The sequence below is a fragment of the Corella eumyota genome, chromosome 6 (genome assembly GCF_963082875.1).
Source record: "Corella eumyota chromosome 6, kaCorEumy4.1, whole genome shotgun sequence".
Classification (NCBI taxonomy): Eukaryota; Metazoa; Chordata; class Ascidiacea; order Phlebobranchia; family Corellidae; genus Corella; species Corella eumyota.
The window spans coordinates 6,311,817-6,336,720 of record NC_137495.1 but is presented as its reverse complement, the minus strand read 5'-3'; the positions used below and the strand labels follow the sequence as shown (position 1 = coordinate 6,336,720).

Below are 24,904 nucleotides of genomic sequence, written 5' to 3'. Positions count from 1 at the left end.
AATTTTCCAACCCGTTTTCGACTAAGTAATATTATAATATACAATTGATTAAATTTTAATCATTAAATACCAATATTTGAATTTTAATAAACAAACGCTTATTATTTGGTAATTAGTAATAAAAAAGTTATGATAAATTTTAGATTTTGTCACTATAATGGTAAATAACATCCTTAAATTTCATAACTGTAAAAGTTCAAGATTCAAATTATTGCGTTTTAAAATTTACAGCTTATAAGGGGTAGTACTAAAATACGGGATACGAAAGGTTGCGGGGTGCGGGAAATACTGAAGCCGTATGTAAACGTTAACAAAAAGACGCTGAATGCGGAAAAGGACGGAATTTTTATACCCTTCCCCAATCTTCCCTTGCACTTTATAGTCGTTTTAGCATTATTCTATTCATTCCTATGCCTTTAAAGTCAACCTCGCATTATCTCTAAGACCTTAAGGTAAATACTGCATTTATTCCGCCTCGCATTCCGCGAATTTTTATTAACGTTTACATACGGTCCCGAACTATCCCGCATCCCGTACTTTAGTATAGTCCCTTATAAGAAACTAAAGAAAAACAACAACAATGAGAATAGGCCTATACGCTTTATGTAACATTAGTGTTGTTTTGTTTAACGAATTACTGCATAGGTATCACGTGCGCCTGCGATCGCCTGTGTTTACGTTAACGTCTGAAGTGCGCGTTTAAGTATACGCCAACGTTTAAATCTAAAGCCTTTGATTTTTATATATAACTTACCGTCTCTTTTCCAAGCGATAAGAAAGGCTGGCTTTTTACTCTTCTTGCGAACCTTTCCGTTTCTAGACGACGTTCCTGCTTTTTCAATTATTTCAATTTTGATTTTTGCTGTTACAACCAATTCCTTTTTGACTCCTTCTGGTTTTAAAGCAGTAGACGTCTGAAGTTAAAATAAATATAAAACTGTTGAAAGTATACATATAGTGCAGGTTTAGATATTTAAATCAGTAACATAGTTTCAAAGTATTACCAATAGCGTAAACTGGGCGAAATTTTAACAGGCAAAATACTGTGCACTTTGATTGCCATAGTATAAAATTGATTTTTAGCTTATATCTTTGGTGTAGTCGAAACAGCGTTTTTTGGTAAAACGATAGAAATCCAATTTAACAACCGGTTAATTTTAAATATGAAGCATTTAAAGTATAACTTGAAACAAACATAAACAAAATATATACCCTATATTCTTTTAATATCTGTCCAAGATTTTGGGCATTTAGGCTATTTGGAAGACAGTTAATATCTTTGCCCTTAAGATTGGTGAAACTTCGGCAAAGCGGGCAGGTTATACCAAAAACCATATAATCGAATGAATTGACATAATCTGAATAAAAGTTGGTGTTAGCAATATACATATTCAGTTTTTATATAAAATTATAAAACATATTGGAAAAAAAAGTTTGGTGTATTAATCCACGTGGCAGATTTACAGAAAATACTTATCTAATCTGTGTTTAAAACAAAATTGGTTTCTCTAAAAAAGCTAGTTAGTAGACCAATTCATCTAAAAAGTGTGTCCAACTATTATACGTATGTGCTCTAAGCCATGTAGTTCGATTTTTATTCGCCTACTTACTTTAATTATTTATGCCAAGCAAGTTCAATGATTCCAAAAACAACTTAAACATTTACCTTGTAGACATTGGCAACAAAAAACGTGCTGGCATTTTAGCATTTTTGGTTCTACATATTCTCCCCAACAGATAGTGCACTTGATCAGTTCGGCTAATTTTATTTCTAAATACGATTTTAATGACATTTTTGATTTTACAAACAATCAATAACTTAAAACCAGCTCAATTCAATGGCCATCACTACTGCCCTGTCAACTAGCTAATGACCCGTTTCTTTAGCTGCGCGTAGAAAAAGCGTTTTTAAACTTTCCTGCCGGCAATTACTATAAGTCAACGGCGCTTTTTGAGTTACTTAATTCGAGCCTTGATTTTTTTTTATTTTGTGTATACATATATAGTTATAGATGCTTATAGTTATTTTAAACTTAACTTTACAAACGCATAGCATTGTCTAAATTTTAAGTTGGACTTGATTAAATATTAATTATCATAACGTTTTAAAACAAGTTATATTATTTAAAGAAAACTGGCCCAAAAGTCGAAGTTCGATCCCCGCTAAAGTAAATATTTTAAATTTTTTTTTTTAAATTTTTGTAGTTTGAAAAAAAATATAATTAAAACTTACATTTCCTTTGTTTGCGAATTTTTATTAAAACCAACTTAAACATTTCTAAAAAAAAACAACAGCGTTTAACAAAGTCATAACAGCATGATATAAACAAAAGACAACAAAAATATACATCTGAAACTTGAATATTTTTTAAATCAAAAATATCATTAGTTTTCCTTGATTTAGGTGTAATACCTAAATTGACCTGGATATATAGTTTCTTGTGTTTGAAAACCTTAAAAGAATAAGTGCTACAAGCAACGAAAACGTACATTTGAACTTTTGAAAGCTAAAAAAAAACGCGAAAAAAACGTTGAAGAAAAAATAAGATAAACAGTCACAACAAAATAATATATATAAATGTTAAATTAAAAATAATGATAACCTGTTTAGGGTTTGCTAAAAAATTTAAATTTAAAAACCTAAATTTCAAAAGGGCAATCACAGCAAACTGCTTCCAGTATCTGAAAAAAAATAAAATAACGACTTGAACATAAGGTTTAAATAAATACACTGCTTTTTATATTAGAACTATACCCTTTTAAACCAAATTAAATAAAGACATTTATAAAACACCTGAATATACTTACGTATGTTAATCACTTTCTTAAAATATCGACTTGGAATTTTACCACTGTGGTCTCCTTCCGACAGAATCACTTTATTACTAGATTCGTAAAATTCCAAACCGTCTACATCACAACATATTGGTCATGTTAATAAAAAAAACAAATTTTCTTCTAAAGTCGGAGCAAGAAAACAGTAAAAAAAGTAACATGCTACACAGCAAAACTTAGGATTGATATACAATCTAAAATAACTGTTTTTCCAAATTTCTATAAAATACACAAAAAAACACCTCCTATTGCTTTATCCATGTCAATGTAAATAGCTACGTCACAGCCGGCTGGCATGCCACTAATTACATTTCGATCTCCGGGCATACCGATCGCAAAATGAATGTGAGTTCTCTGAAAAAAAAAATCTGTAGAATTTTTTGATTTTGAAATCGAAAATTATTACAAATAATTATTTAAACAAAAGCGGTTTTATGAACTAATAAAGGTGGTTAGATTGTAACTAGAGAGCTGTAATGAAGAAAACCTTTTAGTTTTAATTTACAAAACTGTATTTTTGAATGGCTACGTGGTTTGACTTAGGTACTAGAACATTACCTTCATTCGTTTAAGGCCCCCTGACTGAATACTTTGCCAGTAACCCATTCTGGTTCCGTGAACAACAGTCGGATATTTTCGAGGGTCTCTTATGAGAACCAAACCCAAATCATCAACCTAAAAATATTAATGTTATTTTTTATATTGTAACGAGTGCGCCATAATCTTATTTACTTGAAGTTGTTATCTGCATTTAATCACGTGTTTACACCTATAGTCACGTGTTCACACTTTCTCTCTATCACGTGGGCTGTACCATGTGACTTGTTACTTAAAACGTATTAAAATGCAAATTGTGGACGGTTGTGTGTTAATATTCCGTGATAAAATACTTTAAAATAATAATACGGCTTTCATACAAAAGACTACAGGCAAATTTACGTTACAATGTGTAACTTTTTAAGACAATATGTGAATTTGAAAAAAATTCAGTGTGTTAGCAGTGAGTATTGAACCAACGGCTTCCTGTTATAAGGTACGTTAGTCACTGTTTAGCATTCAACCATGTAGTATATAGCTTTGTCAAAAAATGTTACCTTAACAGTATGACCTTGTGTTGCCTTTAGCATCCATCTCTCGTTTCTGTTTTCTAACTCGAATCTTTTCTTGTTATTATTTCCTACGACATTCTGAATATCAGAAAAACTAAGTTGTTGGCCGAATTGGGGTTCTAGAACTGGTATTATGTCGTCTATTGCAACAAATCCAGCTTTAAAAAGAAAAGTTTTACAAATTAAGGATAAGAAATACCAAGAATTAAAAAGAATATAAGAAAAATAACTAAACAATAAAACATTTTTTCTTGTTTAAGCCGTTTACCTGAATGAGTTAGATAATTAAAAAAATAAACATTATTTATATATATATATAGACAGTTAACATAATAACAATATATACATATAACATTTATTTACCATATTGGTTACTTTTTATTAGAAATACATTAAATAGTAAACCAATACTTACAACTATCCATAGGTAATCCATGTTTTCCATGCCTCACAATTCTGACGAGTTCCTTGGACAACGCCACGTCACTCATCTTTGTTCAAACCATACACATTTAACAACAGCTTTTAATTCAAAATTCTTAAACTAGGTATAAGTCGTCTAAAAATAAAAACACATATTTACAATGCATATTTACAATCACATTGTTATGGGTCTCAATTCTTATTGTCATTGCTAGGCAAAGAAAAATATTTTTGCGCCCCAAAGAAATGTTTAAATATAAATTTCAAATTAAAAAACATAAATTTCAAATTAAAAAAGGGCAGAAAACACACACAAAGTCAATAGGCGGCAAATACATAATTCAAAAATTGTAGAAAAACAGTAAAATTACCCCCCAAAAAACTACTTCCAAAAATACCCCATAACAGCCACCCACAATTATTTACAGTTAAATGTGACAAGTGACAAGTTCTATTGTCTTGCGATTAGGAAAAAAGGGAGTGATGAAACGGAAAAATAACATATTGGAACAACATCGAAAATATATCTAATAATTATTTACAAGCTAAATAAAAACAAACAAACGTTTCTGATAACTTATAAAACAATAACAGCAATTTTTATATATTGAAAGATTTAAAAGTGGAACAATACGAACTTAAAGAAAAAGAATGCACAAAGCAGAAACATAACGTTTGCATAATTAATTTAAAACAAATAGCAAGCAGTTTTGGGTTTAAAGAGAGCAGTTAGTGCGCCAGTTTGATGCATATTTTAGATTTAAAGTAAAGCACAGTCAGTGTGTTTCAAGTAAGAGTTCTAAATCAGGAATTCATAAGTTAAGCTATGCAAACCAAACTTATATTTAAGCTTAACATTTGTAATCGCTGAAAAAAAATACAAGGGTTGGAAAATAAATGTGTGGATTTGTAGTACATAATGACTTGGTCACCAAACCCAACAACAAAAAATTTGTTTTATCAAATGAAACGACATTTTAATACAATACACATTTACTCAGCATAGCCAGGCATAAAGCAAACAATAACAATCAATTACAAATCTCCTTACAATATCAATTCTTCACAAATAAATACAATTTCCATTACTAGTTTTAAAGTCTGCTTATTCATACTCCCCGTAGTCACGTGGTACTCTAAACTTGAGGGGTTTGTCTAAAATTAAACGGAAAAAATGTAAAACCACAATTTTTAAGATTTTTAAATCAAGAAGTGATGTTTTGTCAAAATATATATTTTTTTTTATCCTCGATGTGGGAAAGTCAAATGCGCGACTTAAACATAGAGTAACATCAGTTACTCCGACCCAGTCCCGAGTTGCCTGTGGCAGTTTGGGATATTATAGATTATAATTGGGCGATAGTTATGCTGCTGATTAAGTGCTGGCTCAGCAGGAGTTCATACCGTTTATAGCGCCTTACTCAAGGATACAGCATGAGATCAGTGGGGATTGAACCCACGACCTTATGTGTGGTGTAGCAAATGTTTTTACCACTACACCACGCTGCCGGTATTTTTTTTTAATACCTAATTAATAAAAAGAAACTGTAGTATTAATAACATACAATGCTGTTTATTATTTATTAGTCGTATTAAATATTGCAACTAAATAAAAAAAATTTAAGTTCTATAACTTACTAGTCTCAATGTTTTTAACAAACTCAAAGTATATTGGATCGATTTTTCCTTGATGGTCACCCTCACATACTACTCCGCCATTTGCACCAACGAAAAATTTAAGTCCCTCTAAAAATAAAAAACATATTGCTTGGTATAAAATATATTTTAAAGTGCGGTAGGTTCCTACTGCTTTCATGCTGTAGCGCCCCTGAGTAAGGAGCCATAAACGGTAAAAACATCTACTGAGCCACACAAAATCAGCAGCTGAATTATCAGGAAAATATAGTCTATATTATTCAAAACTGTCATAGACAACTCAAGCTTCGGTCAGAACATACTGTTACTCTATGTTAAGGTTGTGAAGTCGACCTTCCCACATTAAGTGAAAAATATATTCAAAAAAAACATGTCATATGGTTTACCTTGCATTGCCATACGAAGATTAAGCTTAATTGCTATGTCATATTTTTTTGACCTTTCTAGAGGATGATATATCTTGCCCATGCCATTAGAGAAATGAATAAACTTGCTCTAAAATTTAAGAATGCATGAAATATGTGGCGTACAATTTTTCTTAAATTTGTAACAAAACCTTTAAAAAATTGAAAGAGTTTTTGTCTACAACGTTCAAAACATTCACTTAACTATATTTTATTTACCCTTTTTCTGCTTAGACCTTCATATTTAATATTGTCCCAATTCTCCAGTGTAGTTCCATGATAAATATTGGAATAATTTTGAGCATTCAAAATAGGGACCAATTCTAAATCTTCAACCTGTAGAATCAAACTATTGTTACAGTGTACGCTTATGATTGTATTTAAAAAAAAATAAAAAAAAAATTTTAACCTACATGAATAGTGTGTTTATCAATGGCTCGAATTTTCAGACGGCCATTTTCAGTTTTTAGAGCAAATCGTTTTCTGCCACCCTGATCAACGATTCTTTGAATCACATGATTATCAACTTTTCCAAACTGATCCAAAAACTTTTTACAGCCGGTTATATCATCCACGAAACAGTATCCATCTTTAAAAATGTACATTTTTAATATTTACACATTATCGGCAATGTGGTGTAGTGGAGGAACACTTGCTACACTACATGAGGTCATGGGTTTAATCCTCACCACTCTCATGCTGTGCCTTTGAGTAAGGGCTAGAAACAGTCTAAACTCCTGCTGAGCCAGCAGTTTAATTATCAGGTAATTATAATCTATATAATATCCCAAACAGCCTAAGCCAACTCGAGACTGGGTCGGAGTAACTGATGTTACTCCATGTTTAGGTCGCGGATTCGATCTTCCCACATCGAGGATAAAGATATACACAAAAAAATATAAATATATAAATATAACAAAGTTTTATAATAATGACAAAAATTACTTTTATCCATTTTGATCCATTTGTATTTTCCATGTCTAAGTATTTTTGCAAGTTCCTTAGATACCTCAACATCCACAATGTGTTGATGTTCGGGATTACTAGAAACTAGGTTTCTGTTATTCCGCGGAAACTCTAAAATTATGTAAAGAGTTACTCCCTAAATACTAAGTTTTATTTTTCTATAAATCCAACAGTTATTTTTAAACCTCAACAAAGGCTTTAACATTTAAAATTATAATAATGTATTTAAACAACATGTTGTTCTTTGGCAAGCAATTAAGCAACTCTAATTTAAATTGTGTTTAGATTTTAACAATGATATAAACCAGTGTTGACAAAAAGTTCTGACCCTTTTGTTTTCTTCCTGACTTTCCTGGGTTTTGCTTGTTTTTCTTATTTTGTGCGTTAGGACTAAACGGTCGGTTATAGCTTGGTTGTTTATTAGATGGGCCAGGTTCAGTGTTCTCAACGTTATTATTTGGAGAAGAACTTATCTAAAATATAAAAAAAAATTAAAGAAAAAGAATCGTTAATCATTAACTCAATTCGCAATTTGGGTTTAAAATTCATAATTTTAATTACCGGTGACTGGACATCAGGGTCTTCCGTAACATCAGCCATAGCAAAGGCTGTTGTTACAATAGCTTGCATACATTCAACTGAATTCATAACTAATTTCTATAAAAAAATAATTATTTTTAAAATATTTGTAGTCTAAAATCTGGAAATTGTATTTTTAAACATTAAAGTTATTTTTTATCTCGGTGTCACTTTATGAGCAATTTTGTTCAGTTTCCAATTATAGCCCTTTGATTAACGTCTTATAATTTGCACAAACTTAACTAAGCCAAAATTAGCGGTTAACCATTATAAAAAATGATCAAAAATAAATAAAACTGTCACAAGCAACTTACGACTAAGCAAAGGCCAAGACAGCCTTACAAAATCGATAATAGTAATATTAATAAAAAATCGAGGCCAATTTTAACTTTGTACTATTTTACTAATTTACTATCAATTGACTTTTGTATTTTAGGCTTACAGCTAGAACCCTATTTAATAACACTTTTCCTTTGGTACAGTAAGTTTTAAATTACAGAACTTAATACTAAGAGGACAAAGCAATGATTAGAATATTCTCTTACCTCCTCCATCAAGACTTCTTGCAAAAAGCTTTTCGAAAACTTTTCAAGGTCGATGCATTGAAAAAGTTTATTTAAATGAACTTTTCGCTGGTCAACGTCATGATTTATCCAATTAATAACAGCTTCGTATACCACCTTTTCATTGGAATACTATAACAAATTTTACATAACACATTTCAATAATCTTTTTTAAAAGGATATTTAAAATTTGCACCAGACAAAACTGCCTTTTTGAATATGTTTTTGCTTTGTTACACACCTTTTTGGGTTTTGATTTGAGGACAAACAGAAAATCATTATCGTTCATCAGAAGAAATTCTGGCATCTGTGTTAAGCTTTCAAAGTTCTCCCAAATCAGCTTGACAGGTTTTTGAGTAAATTTATTCAGATTGTAAAGTCGCAAAAATGCAAGTATGGGCAAGCAATTGGACAGATCAAGCATGTCGTTGAGAAAGTTTCCGCAAAACTTTGTAAGTGCTGCAAAAATAAGGAAAATATTTAAAATTACGTAAAATATTTTATATGATGACACATTTAAAAAAAATATATTTTTAAATATGAAATAGGCAAACAACAAAGTTAAAACAATGGGAAAAATAAGGAAATTAAGTCATAATAGCAATTGACAATATAATAAACAAATAAAGTCACCAAGTAAACTTTATAAAAATTTACCTGGAATTCGCATGAAGTCAGCAGCAGCCAAAACATCAAAAACATTTTCCTTGGTGATCAAGATTTTTTCAGTATAAATAAATGAAATAACTATTTCCATTATGTTGTGACTGATCTCATGAACATTAACTGAAGAACTGTATTTCTCCATCATCTGGTTAAAATAGATTTACCATTTAAATATTTAAACCTTAAAGTGTTAATGCATCAAACATTGATATAAAAGTTAAAACTGTATAATTTAGAGAAGGGGTACAATATAAATTCTAAACATTTTGTAAAAAAAATGTTTTTTACCTCCGACATAAACAGCTTTTCAAAGAATTCACAGAAAAGAACCAATACTGGTTTGTGGGCTGAGAATTCGTGAGAATCTGCGTTGATTGTGACATCACAAAATGTTTTGCAACTCTTTCTATCACTACAAACAAAAAAGGTACAATTACCAATGCAAGAAAAATAACAAGCAATATCATAAATGTTTAACTGGCAACTTTAAAAAAAAGATGATTTACTTGTTTAGTTTGTTGAAAATGTCTAAGATGTGGTTTCCTTTATATTCTCTTTCACAAATAACTGACATTTTATTAAATATTTTAATTCTTTTTTTATCTTAAAAATCACCTAAATAATTAAAAAAAAATTAAGTATTAAATGAATAAGAAATGTAAAAGGAAATATAAAAAAATTTAATTTACAGTGTGTCTTACATGACATTTAGTTAAATAAATAATTAAAAAAAGTACAAGATTTCAATAAAAATAGTACAACGAAAAAGAAAACAAATGAGAAAAATAAAAAAACTGCAGAAAATTAATATATTGCACCATATTTTTAAAAATAACTTTATTCTTTTAAAAATAACTTTATTCTTTTTAAATATAATATTTTTTCTATATGCAATACATCATATAACAAATGTGGTCAGGACCATGGCAAAGTTGCATATTATATTGCAATATAAAAAAGTAAGTAAATAAAATTACCTTTTTAAAAGTAAATTTTACATACAAGCGTAAATGTTTTAAAAAAATATATTTTAACAAAATAATAAAAACAATATGACAGTGAAAGTTTGATGAATTAAAGTCAGTTTACCATTGTTTTATTTAACAAGAACATAAATATATAATTGGAATTTTAATTTAGTTCTAAATTTTATGCAAAAAAAATAACTACTAATTTAAAAAAAGCTCAAATTACATTTATATATTTTTTAGATACAAGTTATTGCTACAAAAACAGTCCCTTAAGTAAATTAATTCTTTTACTTGCTAGTCCTTTTACCGATCTTCTGCTCCCTAAATATTCAAATAAAATAAATCAAAATAATTATATATTTTAATAATATTTTAAGGACATGATTTTTTTACTAAAAAAACATACCCTGGGAAAATTGTTTTTTTTTCTTAGTTCATCCAGTTTGTCAAACAGGTAAGTAGCCAACAGGTCCATGCAAACTGGTGAGTTTCGCACAAGACTCTACAAATCAAATAAATTGTTATCAAGTACAAATTTCCCCCCCAAAAAAAACATTTACTGAAGTAAGTAAGTTACATTTTTATGTATACCTATCTTCTTTTATAAACCCTAAATTTCCTTTAACTCTATACCATTACCTCTGTTTTAACTTCTGTTTTTAAAAAAGTTTCAGGAAGTTTTGACAAATCAATCATGCGAAACACTTGATCAAAAAACTTTCTTCGTTTCCTTTCATCATGTTTAATCCATTTTGTTATTGAGCTATACACAATTTGCTCCCTGGAATTATGTGCTATCTTTGTATTGGTCCATCTGGTTGGGATCTCCGGGTATTTCTAAACACATATAATCACTAGCTTTTTAAGTAAGATTTTGGTTTAAAGATATTTTAAAATTTACCCAAGGTTCTTTCAAAGGTTAAATAGCACACCACGTCAACCTTTGTATTAATTTACCATAAAAAATATACTTACAATACACACTTAATAACTTTTATTACATTAAAATATTTACTACTAAATTTAACTTACATTGTGTCTTTCCAACAAAAGCACAATGTTGTTGATACTAAGCGTAAGAAATTGCTTATTACCTAAGACTTTTACTACATTCTTTGAAATAAAGTCCAATGTTTTCTCAGTTAGACTCCTAATCTAAAAAGCAGCTTGATTGTTATAAAGATAAAGCATCTAGGTAACAATGAGTTTTTAGAAAAAATTGTACTTACAGTTAAATATGAGGCAAATTTAGGCACAAAATAACTAGCTATGGACTAATTGACTTAAATTAAATAATGATTACAAAAAGTACAAACCTTATGTTGTTGTGCATATAAAAGTGTTGACAAACAATTATCAACATTCAACTTCTCAATTAGATAGTCCTCACAGAAAGCCAAGAGGTCTAAAAACAATTTCATTTAGGCAACTAAAAAGTGTATTAAAACAATATATTTGCTAGCAAAAGATTTATGCCTACGATTTAATAAAAACAAATAATTTAACCCATAATTTGCATGTAATCCGCAGCAGTGTAAATGGCAAGTGCATTTTCTCGGGTTAAAGTGATTTTTTCTGTGTAAATAAAATTCATTATTTCTTCCAAAGTCGAAGAATTTATACCCTTCATATCAGCACTTGAAGAGTACCTTTCTTTCATCTTAGAAAAATACGTGTTATTTTAATCATACCAAATTTAATTTTGATGTAAATGAGCAACCTAGTTATAACTTATTGCATAAAATAATAAACAGAATAGTTTGGTTTAATAATATATCTACCAGTTTAATAATATGGGAATATTTATTAAACTAGGGTTACAACTTATTGGTTTTCAATTTATTGTATTTTTAAAATACAACCACTAAGCTTTTTATTACCTGAGACATAAACAGTTTTTCCATAAATTCACAAAACAAACCGATAATTGGTTTGTGGGCAGAAAATTCTGTAGCATTAGATTTGATTTTTACATCGCAGTATTTTTTTTTGTTCTTGCGATCCCTTCAATAAGCACAGAAATGTTAAAAAATATATAAAGCAGTTATATTAAATAAAAAGTCCGGTTACAATTTACAATGAAACAAAAATAATACCTAGCAATTAAATAAATTGCGTCAATGCAAACTTTTTATATTTACCATAAAAATATGTTTTACTTACTCATTTAATTTGTCAAATATTTTGGCAAAATGATCTCCTTTGTATTCTTTGCCATCAGTCATTTTTAAATATATTCATTTACTTTAAAAAAATTCCTAATCTAAAAAATAAAAAAAAATCTAAAAATTAATAAAAATAAGAAAATTATACTTAGGGATAATATTTAAACCTGTAATACTAATAATATAAAATGCAACTACCAATATACAAAACTATCAAGTTAAAATGCAATATTAATTTAGTTAAACAAACAGCACCATAAAGAAAAATATAAAACTAGAGTATACACATGGATACATTAATAGAAACTAATACAATATGAAATCGAAAGAATAAATAGCGTAATTAATGTACGCGATCAATATGGTACGCAGTAAGTTTAAAACGAAAATTAATTTAATAGTATTAGATACTATTTTTTGTGTAAAAGATAAAATAACATATAAGTAAAAAATAGTTTTAGGTAGCAAATAAAAGCATATTAGTCCATCATTTGCAGATAAAGCATGAATTGCAAATATAACAGATCATAGATATTAAAAATAGAAACTTAAATCATAATTAAAATGTAAAGCAAAAACTTTAAAATAGTTCAATTGTGCATATTAAGTAAAGTTTTATATAAAATCAAGTCTAAAATAATGAGCTATATGCTACAATTACAAAGTTAATTTTAAATAAGAGTTAATAGTTATTTAAAATAATTCAAACTATTTTAAAAATTAAAATAATAAAATATTTTTTCTTAAAGTTAATAAAAAATTCACGAACAAGATAAAAATTATTATTTATGATCAAAAGAAGTTTTTTTAAATGTCACTTATTAATTTGATTCATCTAAAAATAAACACAAGTATTAGGGTTGAATTAAAACATTATTTTTTTGATAATAATATTTAAAATAAATCAAACCACAGTTGCATTGCCTTTGCTTGACAAAGTTTAAATAACATAAAATTTAAAAAAAACAGTATTTATATAATTTAAATATTTACCTTCTGAATCATAATATACAGCATTATTCCTTACTAAAAATTTAAAATGTATAAACTAACATTAAATAGATTTTAGTGTTAAAAAACTTTTTACTTAAAATGTGAATTTACGAGATTTCCAGAGTTGTTCTCCTAAAAATTAAAAAAAATAGAACAAATGCAGTTTATTTAACCAAACCTAAATAAAATTTACATTTACCACCGTAATATTTTTGGATAAATTATTAAGTGTCAAACAAAAAAATCCTATTTAAAAAAACAATAAGATTTGGCTGTTGATGTGCTTGTGGTAGTAAGTAGCTTTAAACAAAAATAATGTAAAAATTGAAAACAAACCGAAAAATTTACTGTTAAACTAAATTATTGTATATGTATTTAAAAGAATATTTGTTTGTAATTGAAAAAATATATATACTCTCATTCTATGCTGAACTGCATGTAATGGTTTTGAATTAAATAAAGAAGGTTTGTAAACTATTTTAATTAAAAAATATTCCAAAAAATTAATTTTCTTTAGTATAAATAAATGAAATAACCATTTCCATTATGTTGTGACTGATCTCATGAACATTAACTGAAGAACTGTATTTCTCCATCATCTGGTTAAAAAAAATTTACCATTTGAAATTTTTAAACTTAGAAGTGTTAATGCATTAAACATGACTTTTAATAAACTAGTATTTATTATAAAAATTAAATCTGTATTACTTAGAAAAAAGATACAATTTAAATACTGAACGATATGTAAAAAAATTGATTTTCTTTACCTCTGACACCAACGGGTTCTCGAAGAATTTAAAGAAAAGAACCAGCACTGGTTTGTGCGCCGAGAATTCTTGAGAATCCGCATTGATTGTGACATCACAAAATGTTTTGCAACTCTTTCTATTACTACATACAAAAAAAGTAAAATAACAAGCAATATCATAAATGTTTAACTGGCAACTTTAAAAGAAAGATGATTTACTTGTTTAGTTTGTTGAAAATGTCTAAGATGTGGTTTCCTTTATATTCTCTTTCACAAATAACTGTCATTTTAATAAATATTTTAAACCTACATTACCTTTAAAAATACAAAATTTGGATTGAAGGTTTATAATATAATAAAAAGTTACAGTTTAATGGCAACAAATAAAACAAAATAACAGATTTCTATTAGTAAATATAATACTTTTGTAATGGGCAATACAAACGAATTAAAATATGCAGGTAGTAAAAGTGAACACTATATGAACTTCATAAAAATTTTTTTTTAAAAATTTGTTTTTTCTAATGCGTGCAGCTAAATGAAATGTTCTAAAAAAATACACAATTATTAATACAACTATTTATAATGAAATAAATAAAGCAGAAAAAAAATGTATTACTAGTTTGATGTAAAAAAGTTAAATAGCATAATAATACTCAACAAAAATCAATTAGTTTTTAACCATAGTAATATAACAGACTTTTAAAACTGTTTACTTCGTAACTCCAATCACTTCTTTTTTCTTTCCTGAGAAAGAAAAAGGATTTTTTGGACCCATTGGCCCTTCAAATTTCTAAAAAGAAAATTAAAAACAATTCAATTACATTAAATAAATCTTAAATAAAAAAGTACCTATTTTTTCTTAATGTACGAAATATAAAAAAATTTAATAAAAAACCATACTAAATAAAATTCTAAAAAAGTAAATATTGTTTAATAACCTTTTTATAATTTTAAGTAAATATGTTAAGAAATATGTTAAATTTTTATAAAGTCGACTTTGAATTTAGAAATATTGGATATTTAAACATAAAAAAACTACAAAGCCAGTGTTCTTTGCATCAAGTTCCTTTTTTAGCTTTTGTATTTCCAAATCTTTTTTAGATAACTCGGAGAACAAGAAGGAAGCCAACATGTCCATGCAACTTAAGGAGTTTAGTACTAGTTTCTAAAAAAAATATAATATCAAACACGGTTTTATATAAAACTAAATTAAACAATTCCCAACTCAATATCCTAGTTTACAACAGAAAATGTGACATGTTTACTATACATGATATTTATTATCAGACCTACAAAATTTTTTAGATATGGTCATAAAAGTTATTGTCAATATTAATTTGAAAAACAATAACACTCTAGTGAATTGTTAATATAATAAGTGTTCTGACAGCTGATATTGTATTTAAAATTATTAAAACGTCATACTGTATAAAAAACTTGATATATGATGTATTAAAATGTCTATTATTTTATCTGCCTTTTTGTTACCTCTGTTTTAATTTTAGTTTTTAAAAAAGATTCAGAAAGTTTTGACAAATCAATCTTGGCAAACAGTTGGTCAAAATACTGCTCTCGATCTTCTTCCTCATGTTTTATCCATTTTAGCATGGACTCAAACACCAACCCTTCTTTTACAACAAATTTATCGAGTAAAACATCCAATACTAAATTTGGTTCTTTGCAGTTCTAAAAAATATTATCATGTTTGTAAATTATAAATACACTTTATGCATTAAATTTAACCAAGCCTTGATGGTATTAATTAATATTATTGACCCCTAAAGATCTTTATAATTCAAAAAAAAAACTAATCTAAAATGCTAATCTAGTAAATAAAAATATATTTAAAGCAAAAAATCATAAATTGTTATGATAATTTAAAAAATGCGCTTACATTGCGGTTATCCAACAAAAGCACAACATTGTCCAAACTAAGACTAAGAAACTGCTTATCAGCAAAAACCTTGTTAACATTTCTTGAAATAAAATCTAAGGTTTCTTTAACTATATTCTCAATCTATAAAAAAATGAAAAAGTTTGAATAAAAATAAGAGAAAAAATGAAATGGGCATAAACTTACATTAAACAAAATTCAGCTCAAAGTAACAGAAGTATATTTGACACTACAGCATAGAAATTTCTTTGGGCATCAAACCAAGTAATGATTGGATAGCAAAAACTAATACCACCAAGTTAAATAATTAAGGCTGTGTAATAGCAGTCTTCCAAAAAAAATAGAAGAAATTATATAAATATGAACCTTATGCAGTTGTGCATACAAAAGCGTTGTCAAACAATTTTCCACACTTAGTTTTTTAACCAGATAGTCGTCACAGAAAGCTGAAAGATCTAACAAAATTTTGTTTAAAATTAATGTTTTATTTTATTTTTTTGTATAAAACTAATTAAACAATTTTTTTTAGTGTCATATAAAAGATAATTGTTTAACCTTATTCCTTAAAAAAATAAAAAGTAAAACGCACCAGTAATTCGCATGTAGTCAGCAGCCGTGCGAATATCAAATACATTTTCTTGAGTTAAAGTAATTTTTTCTGTGTAAATAAAATTCATGATATTCTCAAATACCTCAGAATTTATATCCTTCAAGTCAGCAACTGAAGTGTATCTCTCCTTCATCTTAATAATTTAAATATAATAATTTTATTTTTATTATTTAATATATTAAATATGGTTAAACTAAAACAGCTATTTTATTTCGTCTTTGATATTAGTATACATATTGTGTCAAAATTGCTGTATATCAATATTTAATTTTTAATAAACAAACAAGGATTCAGTTATAATAAACAAACAACCATAAAGCTTTTTAATTATACTATTTCGTTATCAATGTCATCTTAAAAAGCATAAGTAAGCTCAGTATATAAAAAAACATAATTTTAACAACATACCTCAGCAGTGAACATCTTGTCTAAAAACTCCGAAAATAATCCAATAATTAATTTGTTTGCAGGAAATTCGGTGGAGTCAGATTTAATTACGACATCACAATATTTCTTGTTTGTTTGCCTGTCTCTAAAATGATTAATTAACAAGTTTAAAAAAGACTTAATATCACCACATAACAATAACATTCAAATTAGATAGTTAAGTACTTAAATACTTATCTTTAATTAAACAAAACTTTCCAAATAATTTTATTTTAAATTTGTTTTACTTACTCATTTAATTTGCTTAGCATTTTGGCAAAATGATCTCCTTTGTATTCCTTACCTTCAGTCATATTTACCAACCCTAATTAACTTTAACCAAACACTAAAAATAAGATAAAAGATTTAAAGCTTAGATTTAAAATAAAATGTACAAACAATTCCTAATCTTATAAAAGGAATGAAAACCATAAATCTAAATAAATACATAATTTAAAAAAATGCAATGCGAATTTGGGTTAAACGATGAAGTATTTTAAGATACAACACAATAATTAAATTAACATAAAAAATAACACTGATATAAGCTACAAAAAATAAATCTTGTTTAAACAAATTTTTAAAATAATTTTTTGCATTAGATATTGCTAGTTTTTAATACATAAAAACAATATGAGAAAATTGATTATTTAAGTGTTACGTAAAATATTTAAATCTTATTCAGTTGTGCAAGTTTAACTAAAAGAGAATAATTTTTTTAAAAAAATATAGTTTGGTATATATTAGAATTCAAATGTTAAAAAAAATTAATAATAACATTTAAAACAATAATTTACATTAGTATTAGCTAATTATCTAAATTGTAAAAATAAAAATTATAATTATTAGCATCAAGTATTGACATGCATTCTACATAAAAGTCTATGATTTAAATTTAATATAATCAATAATTAAAATGGTAATAATACTATATAAACATTTGTTTTCAATTGAAGATAAAACGATTCAGTTAATACCCCCCAAACTTCCTAAAAAAACATATAAAAAATTCCATAATTAGAAAAATATTATTAAAATAGAAAACAGGCAAATTACAGACAACTGTTTAACAGATATTAAAAATATTCACTTTTTTGTACTCTTAAACTTTGACTACATCGGTACTTAATAATAAAAGTAAATAAATACAATTTAATTAAAATTATAATTGGTTTAAATTAAAATAAAAGTTTGGGTTTGTTATCTTGTAAAAATTTTTAAATAAAAAAAAATTATTAAAATATAAATTTAAAAGATAACAAATACACCTAAGTAATTTAACTGTATTAAAATTTGCTAAAAAAGTACTTACCACTAATGTTTTTGCTTAATATATAATTAAAATATAGTTAAGAAATTATAGTTAAACCAAAAAAATCAAATGTATTAATATATACCTGCTTTTAATTTAATAATAAACTATAAAAACCCAAAACAGTTCAGTTAGCTGTAAGGAGTTTTTTAATTAAAAAAAAATAACTATAAATTTAAAATTTAACAGTTAAATAAAAAAAATGTTATGTATTATATACAAATCTGAAATATAGTCCACTGCGACTTTACCCAATTAAAAAAATAAAATACAAATTTAAAAAATTATAGTTGTACCAAACGAATTTTATTGTATTAATGTTTAACTTCTTTTAAGTAAAAAAGTTAAACCAAATTAATTGTAATGAATTAACTGCTTCTAATTAAAAAAAACTACTTACGCCTTAATGTTCTTTTTCGCTCTATGTGTTTCATTTGGTGGGGTTTTTCCAAATAAAAAAAACATAATAAAAATTGTAAGGTAATATAAATTTAAAAAATTTAAAGGTAAACAACTATAACCCTAACATTTTAATATATGTTTTTATACGTAATATAAAAAACATACCTTCATCTTTATTTTTCTAAATAAAAAGAAAAAAAATAATATTCTTTGCTATGTAAAATTAATTTAGCCATTGAAAATTTTACATTTTTACGATTTATACATTTAATAGTAATAAATATATTGAGAATAACACAAACAACCTACATCAGAACGAACAGAATAGTGTTCTCTTAATTCATCAAGTTTTAAAAATAGGCAGGAGGCCAACAAGTCCATGCAGAATGCTGAATTTTGCACCAAGCTCTACAAAAGCGATTAAAAATGTTAACCCTATAGCATATCGTACAACAAATGTTTGAACTTGAATTGACAATGAAAAATGTATTGAATGCACACTGTTAAAAATATTTTTCCTGCCAATAAATATTTTAAATATTTAAAAATATTTTAACAGCATCTTCAACGTTATAATTTACAGAAACAAGTTAAGGTTTGTTGTTGCAATGTTTATATAATTCTATTGGCTGTAATAGGTCTTCAATTTTATTTATCTTACCTCTGTTTTAACTTCAGTTTTTAGAAAAGTTTCAGAAAGTTTTGACAAATCAATCAAAGCAAACAGTTGATTCAAATGATTTTTTCTATTTTCTGTATCATGTTTAATCCATTTTATGATTGAACTATACACTATCTCTTCAGTTGAATCATTTACTGTGTTTTTCTTAAAATCCTTTTTCTGTTTTATTTTATTTATAAAAGAGTTTTTTACAATATCCACAAATGTAACCCCCCCTAACCCCTTTAAAATTAAACCATTAAGTTTAATACACAATTTACTTATAAAAACATTCTATTTATTATTGAAAAAAATTTATACTGTGTTATTTTACAAGTAAAATAGGTTTAATCATTACATTAATGCTTTAATGATAACATAAGAAACCTTCATTTATTTATTAACAAATGCTAAATTGAACAGGCATAAAATGTAACTTATAACTTAACTAAAATACCTAAACTATGAATTTTATGCATAAACCTATGCTTTGACCACACAGTTTTAATTTATTTTAAAATTTTTGAAATGGATAAAACACTTACTTTGCAGTTGTATTTCTCTAATAACAGAACCACGTTGTCAAAAAAAAGACTAAGAAAGTCCTCTTTAGCAAAGACCTTTTCAACATTCCTTGATATAAAATCCAATGTTGTTTCAACTACAATCTCAACCTGGTACATATTTTAAATAAATAATAGTTTTCAATCAAACCAACTAAAAAAAATAATTTTCTTCATATGTATGATACCAACTGACAACAAGTTGCAGGCAACACCAAACAAATATTAAACAAAAATTAACTAAAGATTAACATAATACAGACCTTTTGATATTGTACATACAAAAGTGTTTTTAAACAGTTTTCCACATTTAATTTTTCGATCAGATACTCATCACAAAAAGCTAAAAGATCTAAAAAAAAAACAGTTTATTTTTAACAACTCATAAATCCTATAAAAACAATTTTTTTTTTATTAAAAAGAAAATTTTCTTTTCATTAAAAAAAAAATTAAAACAATTTTCTCTCCGTTGAAAAGAAAATGTCCACCAAACTTGAATAAAAAACAAATAAATTTACCTATAATTCGCATGTAATCAGCAGTAGTGCGAATAGCAAATACATTTTCTTGAGTTAAAGTGATTTTTTCTGTATAAATGAAACTCATTATTTCTTCTAAAATCACAGGATTTATACCCTTTAAATCAGCAACTGAAGAGTATCTCTCTTTCATCTTAAAAAATTCTTTTTATCTTAATTGGTTTTAGTAAATTATAAAATAATAGACCCAACCTAACCTAGTTAAACATTAAGTTTACCCAACCTTTCTGTTTAAAATAATTGATAGTTATCATCATACTCCTAGTTTAATAGTATACCAGTTTAATATTATTTAACAACAAAAGTATTAGCTGTATTTGTGCAAACTGGCTTAGAAACAGAATTACCTGAAAAACGCACACTGTTTTAACCACTATGTTATTATTATATTCACCTCAGACAAAAACAGTTTCTCCAAAAATTCACAAAATGAACTGATGATTGGTTTGTGTGCAGAAAATTCTGTGTCATCAGATTTGATTTTAACATCACAATATTGTTTGTTGTTCTTCCGATCCCTAAAATAAGCACAGGGAAATATATATAGCAGTAAAATTAAATAAAAAGTACAATTACGGCTTACAAAAAATTAAAATAATGCCTAGAAAATAAATATATTACATCAAAGCAAAACTTTTTTATTTCAAATAATAATTTTTTTTCCTTACTTGTTTAATTTGTCAAATATTTTGGCAAAATGATCTCCTTTATATTCTTTGCCATCAGTCATTTTTAAATATTCATTTACTTTAAAAAAAATTCCTAATGGCTTAAAAACAAAAATCTAAAAATTAATAAAAATAAGAAAATTATACTTAGGGATAATATTTAAACCTGTAATACTAATAATATAAAATGCAACTACCAATATACAAAACTATCAAGTTAAAATGCAATATTAATTTAGTTTAAACAAACAGCACCATAAAGAAAAATATAAAACTAAATTATACACATACAATAATAGAACTTAATACAATAAAAAAACGAAAGAATAAATAGCATATTTAATGTATGGATCAATGATATGCAGTAAGTTTAAAACGAAAATTAATTTAATAGTATTAGATACTATTTTTTGTGTAAAAGATAAAATAACATATAAGTAAAAAATAGTTTTAGGTAGCAAATAAGGCCATAGATATTAAAAATAGAAACTTAATTAATAATTAAAATGTAAAGCAAAAACTTCAAAATAGTTCAATTGTGCATATTAAGTAAAGTTATATATAAAATAGTTATTTAAAATAATTCAAACTATTTTAAAAATTAAAATAATAAGAATTTTTTTCTTTGAAATTAATCCGAAATTCACGAACAAGATAAAAACTATTATTTATGTTCAAAAGAAGTTTTTTTAAATGTCACTTATTAATTTGATTCATCTAAAAATAAACACAAATATTAGGGTTGAATAAAAATAATATTTTTTTGATAATAATATTTAAAATAAATTAAACGACAGTTGCATTGCCCTTGCTTGATAAATTGTTGAATAACAAAAATTAAAAAAAACAGTATTTATATAATTTAAATATTTACCTTCTGAATCATAATATACAGCTTTATTTCTTACTAAAAATCTAAAACGTATAAATTATCATTAAATATATTTTAATGTTAAAAAACTTATTAAATAAAATGTTAATAAAAGATATACTTACAAGACTTTATTTGTTTTTGTTTGTTCGGCTAAAAATTAAAATATTAAAAATAGAACATTTGCTGTTTATTAAACCAAACTTATTTAAAATTTACATTTACCACCGTAATATTTTTGGCTGTGTTAGCTTGTTGTTGTTCACTTGGCTAAATATAAAATATCGGAAAAATTATAAAAGTTAACTATGACAAGCAACAAACAAAAATTTCTGGTTTAGTAAAAAAACATATACCCTATTATGATTTGGCTGTGGAAAAATGTGTGGTGGAAAGTTGTTCTAAACAAAATTATGCAAAAATTAAAAAATGAACACAAAAATTTACTGTTACACTAAATTATTGTATATGTATTTAAACAAGTGTTTGTTTGTAATTAAAAAAGTTTATATACCCTCAATCGACTATGCCGAAGGCCAGGTATTGGTTTTGATTTTTCCTTAAAAAAAATAAAAAAGGTTTGTCAACTATTCTAAATAAAAAATAATCAAAAATTAAAAAATAACAATAGTAAGTTTTGAAAACTTAAAAATACCTTAACGCTGTTTGACTGTGGGTTGAATGAATCTTGTACATTAATCTGAATTAAAGAATAAAAACAATAACATATATTAATTTAATAGGTCCAGAGGTAAACCTAAATGCATATAAACTTAACTTATGCATTTTAATTAAAAATTGTGCATACCCACAAAGGACCATCCGATGGACTACCTTGTGATGGTTCTATTTCCTGTATAAAAATAACTTAACAATACGCCAAAATAGTTTTAATAAATTTGAACAAAAAAATTGCTTGTTTTTTGAAAAAAAAACACATACCCCAAAATAACCAGAGTGTGGGTTGAAATGGGGCTGTAAGTTGCTCTAAAAAATATTGCAAAATTAAATAATTATAAACAACTAAAATTAATTTAATTTATGATAACCCTTCCCTAGTAATATCAAAAAAGTAAACTTCAACATTTTATATTAGTTTTGGTAGTAATATTGTCTGATTTGTTACAATGTTTATGAAATTCAAAAGTTTGTTTTTATTTTAAAAGTATTTTCAGAACTTAGATTTGGATTTAGAAATATTTTACATTAAAACAATGAATTATTTACCATTCCCACGTTTTTATCATGCAGTTCCCTTTTCTGGTTTTGTATTTCTTTTCTTTGCTTTTCAAGTTCAGATTCTTTCTTAGATAATTCAGAAAACAAGTGAGAAGCCAACTTGTCCATAGAAAGCACTGAGGTTAGCACAAGATTCTATAATAAAGATTTAAATTAGTAACAAGGCTCGACACAAATTTTAAGACTTTGCTACTTTTATGTTATTATCACAATTGAGTTAAAATGCATTCAATTTAACCTGACACCCATACCTCGGTTTTGACTTTCGACTTTAAAACAGTTTCAGAAAGTTTTGACAAATTAATCAAAGAAAACAACTGATCAAAATGCTGCTTTCGATTTTGTTCATCATGTTTAATCCATCTTATAATGGCATCATAAACTATCTCCTCAATGAAGTTAAACAAATTAATATAATTATTCAATCAGCTTGAAAGCAATTTACAGTGTTAGCTTGTACTAGAAGCAAAACATTTTCAAAGCTTAAACTAAGAAATTGTTCTTTGACAAAGACCTGATCAACATTTAGAGAAATAAAATTAATTGTTTCTTGAACCACATCTTCAATCTAAAAAAATTTTAATGATTATTCTTTCATTAATGTACTTTCTAATTCAATATAAGTATTACCTTACCAAGTTATATTAAAGTTGTACAGTAAATAAAACTACAAACCTTATGATGTTGCGAATACAAAAGTGTTGCGAAACAATTTTCTACATTTAACTTTTTGATGAGATAGTTGTCACAGAAAGCTAATAGATCTAAATGACAGACTTTTTACTATTAAAAACTGGAAAATTAAAAAATATTTACAATTTTTTACACCTTTAAAAAACACGCACCTGTTATTCGCATGTAATCAGCAGCTGTGTGAATTTCAAATACATTTTCTTGAGTCAAAGTAATTTTTTCTGTGTAAACAAAATTCATTATTTCCTCCAATATCACAGGATTTATACTCTTCAAATTAGCAACTGATGAGTATTTCTCTTTCATCTTGAAAAAAACTTATAGTAATCTTTCTTGAAATATCCTCGAATTATTTTTATCCAATATATTCATAATCCAGTTTGATATATTATCAAGTAACTACCATATTTAATAAACTGTTATTTAGAAACAGAGGTTGTTATATCAGAAAGGCAAACTATCTTAAACAGCGTGCTATCTTTATATTTACCTCAGAAAAAAACAACTTCTCCATAAATTCACAAAACAAACCCATAATCGGTTTGTGTGCAGAAAATTCTGTGTCATCAGATTTGATTTTGACATCACAATATTGTTTGTTGTTTTTTCGGTCCCTGTAACAACCATAAAATAATTAAAAAATATACATAAAGTAGTTATTTTATTTAGTTATATTTAACACAAACAAAAAATATAAAGTTTAGCAAAAATAATTTAAAAAACCATTTTTAAATTTGTTACTTACTCATTTAATTTGCTAAATATTTTGGCAAAATGATCCCCTTTATATTCTTCACTATCAGTCATTTTTAAACAACCCTAATTTACCTTAACAAAAACCTAAATAATTAAAAGGTAATCAAAGAATCTCTTTCAGATAAAATTATGTAAATAATTGGCAACGATTTTTATAAAAGTAATAAAAACCATAATACACAAAATATA

At 26.2% G+C, this 24,904-nt stretch overlaps 7 protein-coding genes across 16 annotated transcripts; all 7 read right to left on the bottom strand.

Annotated features, from left to right (window-relative positions):
* Nucleotides 1-2,234: 2,234 nt before the first annotated feature.
* Nucleotides 2,235-4,503, bottom strand: LOC145754719 (tRNA 2'-phosphotransferase 1-like). The gene is made up of 6 exons (XM_082570822.1): nt 4,360-4,503; nt 3,930-4,102; nt 3,394-3,510; nt 3,078-3,189; nt 2,809-2,910; nt 2,235-2,682 (listed from the first exon to the last, which is right to left on the bottom strand). The coding sequence occupies exons 1-6, from the start codon at nt 4,433-4,435 to the stop codon at nt 2,660-2,662; spliced, it is 603 nt and encodes a 200-aa protein (XP_082426948.1). The 5' UTR covers nt 4,436-4,503; the 3' UTR covers nt 2,235-2,659.
* On the bottom strand, nt 4,503-9,818 carry LOC145754716 (uncharacterized). Its single transcript, XM_082570820.1, has 13 exons — nt 9,708-9,818; nt 9,490-9,613; nt 9,193-9,346; nt 8,777-8,994; nt 8,518-8,667; nt 7,955-8,050; nt 7,722-7,866; nt 7,373-7,504; nt 6,841-7,016; nt 6,647-6,763; nt 6,410-6,518; nt 6,006-6,113; nt 4,503-5,522 (listed from the first exon to the last, which is right to left on the bottom strand). Exons 1-13 carry the CDS (start codon nt 9,773-9,775, stop codon nt 5,473-5,475), a joined length of 1,647 nt encoding a protein of 548 aa, XP_082426946.1. The 5' UTR covers nt 9,776-9,818; the 3' UTR covers nt 4,503-5,472.
* Nucleotides 9,819-9,983: 165 nt separating this feature from the next.
* LOC145754717 (kelch-like protein 2) lies at nt 9,984-12,734 on the bottom strand. The gene is made up of 8 exons (XM_082570821.1): nt 12,336-12,734; nt 12,053-12,176; nt 11,679-11,832; nt 11,489-11,577; nt 11,205-11,327; nt 10,812-11,009; nt 10,579-10,674; nt 9,984-10,493 (listed from the first exon to the last, which is right to left on the bottom strand). Exons 1-8 carry the CDS (start codon nt 12,395-12,397, stop codon nt 10,476-10,478), a joined length of 864 nt encoding a protein of 287 aa, XP_082426947.1. The 5' UTR covers nt 12,398-12,734; the 3' UTR covers nt 9,984-10,475.
* Nucleotides 12,735-13,087: 353 nt separating this feature from the next.
* LOC145754816 (kelch-like protein 12) lies at nt 13,088-14,487 on the bottom strand. Of its 4 annotated transcripts, none has more exons than XR_014284152.1 (5): nt 14,298-14,487; nt 14,098-14,221; nt 13,867-13,929; nt 13,331-13,462; nt 13,088-13,172 (listed from the first exon to the last, which is right to left on the bottom strand). XR_014284152.1 is itself a non-coding variant. In XM_082570948.1 (5 exons), the coding sequence occupies exons 1-5, from the start codon at nt 14,363-14,365 to the stop codon at nt 13,361-13,363; spliced, it is 279 nt and encodes a 92-aa protein (XP_082427074.1). In that variant the 5' UTR covers nt 14,366-14,487; the 3' UTR covers nt 13,348-13,360. The 4 variants fall into 4 exon arrangements, 3 of the variants coding, with proteins under 3 accessions (XP_082427073.1, XP_082427075.1, XP_082427074.1); XM_082570948.1 differs by lacking the exon at nt 13,088-13,172 and having other exon boundaries at nt 13,348-13,363; nt 13,442-13,462; XM_082570947.1 differs by lacking the exon at nt 13,088-13,172 and having other exon boundaries at nt 13,203-13,462.
* LOC145754815 (kelch-like protein 3) lies at nt 14,388-21,268 on the bottom strand. 7 transcript variants are annotated; one of them, XM_082570941.1, is made up of 10 exons: nt 18,724-18,771; nt 17,264-18,000; nt 16,994-17,117; nt 16,565-16,718; nt 16,342-16,430; nt 15,976-16,098; nt 15,570-15,767; nt 15,121-15,246; nt 14,795-14,871; nt 14,388-14,626 (listed from the first exon to the last, which is right to left on the bottom strand). In XM_082570941.1, exons 2-10 carry the CDS (start codon nt 17,323-17,325, stop codon nt 14,527-14,529), a joined length of 1,053 nt encoding a protein of 350 aa, XP_082427067.1. In that variant the 5' UTR covers nt 17,326-18,000; nt 18,724-18,771; the 3' UTR covers nt 14,388-14,526. The 7 variants fall into 7 exon arrangements, 6 of the variants coding, with proteins under 6 accessions (XP_082427067.1, XP_082427068.1, XP_082427072.1 ...); XM_082570942.1 differs by having other exon boundaries at nt 14,523-14,626; nt 14,779-14,871; XM_082570946.1 differs by lacking the exons at nt 14,388-14,626; nt 14,795-14,871; nt 15,121-15,246; ... (3 more) ...; nt 16,565-16,718; nt 16,994-17,117 and adding exons at nt 18,891-18,906; nt 19,031-19,133; nt 19,387-19,566; ... (3 more) ...; nt 20,883-21,006; nt 21,157-21,268 and having other exon boundaries at nt 17,348-18,000; nt 18,724-18,744.
* Nucleotides 21,269-21,620: 352 nt separating this feature from the next.
* On the bottom strand, nt 21,621-23,673 carry LOC145754870 (uncharacterized). The gene is made up of 11 exons (XM_082571027.1): nt 23,518-23,673; nt 23,255-23,401; nt 22,970-23,014; nt 22,836-22,880; nt 22,683-22,727; nt 22,542-22,586; nt 22,384-22,428; nt 22,253-22,297; nt 22,153-22,180; nt 22,031-22,071; nt 21,621-21,873 (listed from the first exon to the last, which is right to left on the bottom strand). Exons 2-10 carry the CDS (start codon nt 23,372-23,374, stop codon nt 22,064-22,066), a joined length of 426 nt encoding a protein of 141 aa, XP_082427153.1. The 5' UTR covers nt 23,375-23,401; nt 23,518-23,673; the 3' UTR covers nt 21,621-21,873; nt 22,031-22,063.
* LOC145754869 (kelch-like protein 3) lies at nt 23,673-24,801 on the bottom strand. The gene is made up of 5 exons (XM_082571026.1): nt 24,705-24,801; nt 24,450-24,573; nt 24,112-24,265; nt 23,942-24,030; nt 23,673-23,834 (listed from the first exon to the last, which is right to left on the bottom strand). Exons 1-5 carry the CDS (start codon nt 24,764-24,766, stop codon nt 23,688-23,690), a joined length of 576 nt encoding a protein of 191 aa, XP_082427152.1. The 5' UTR covers nt 24,767-24,801; the 3' UTR covers nt 23,673-23,687.
* Nucleotides 24,802-24,904: the final 103 nt, after the last annotated feature.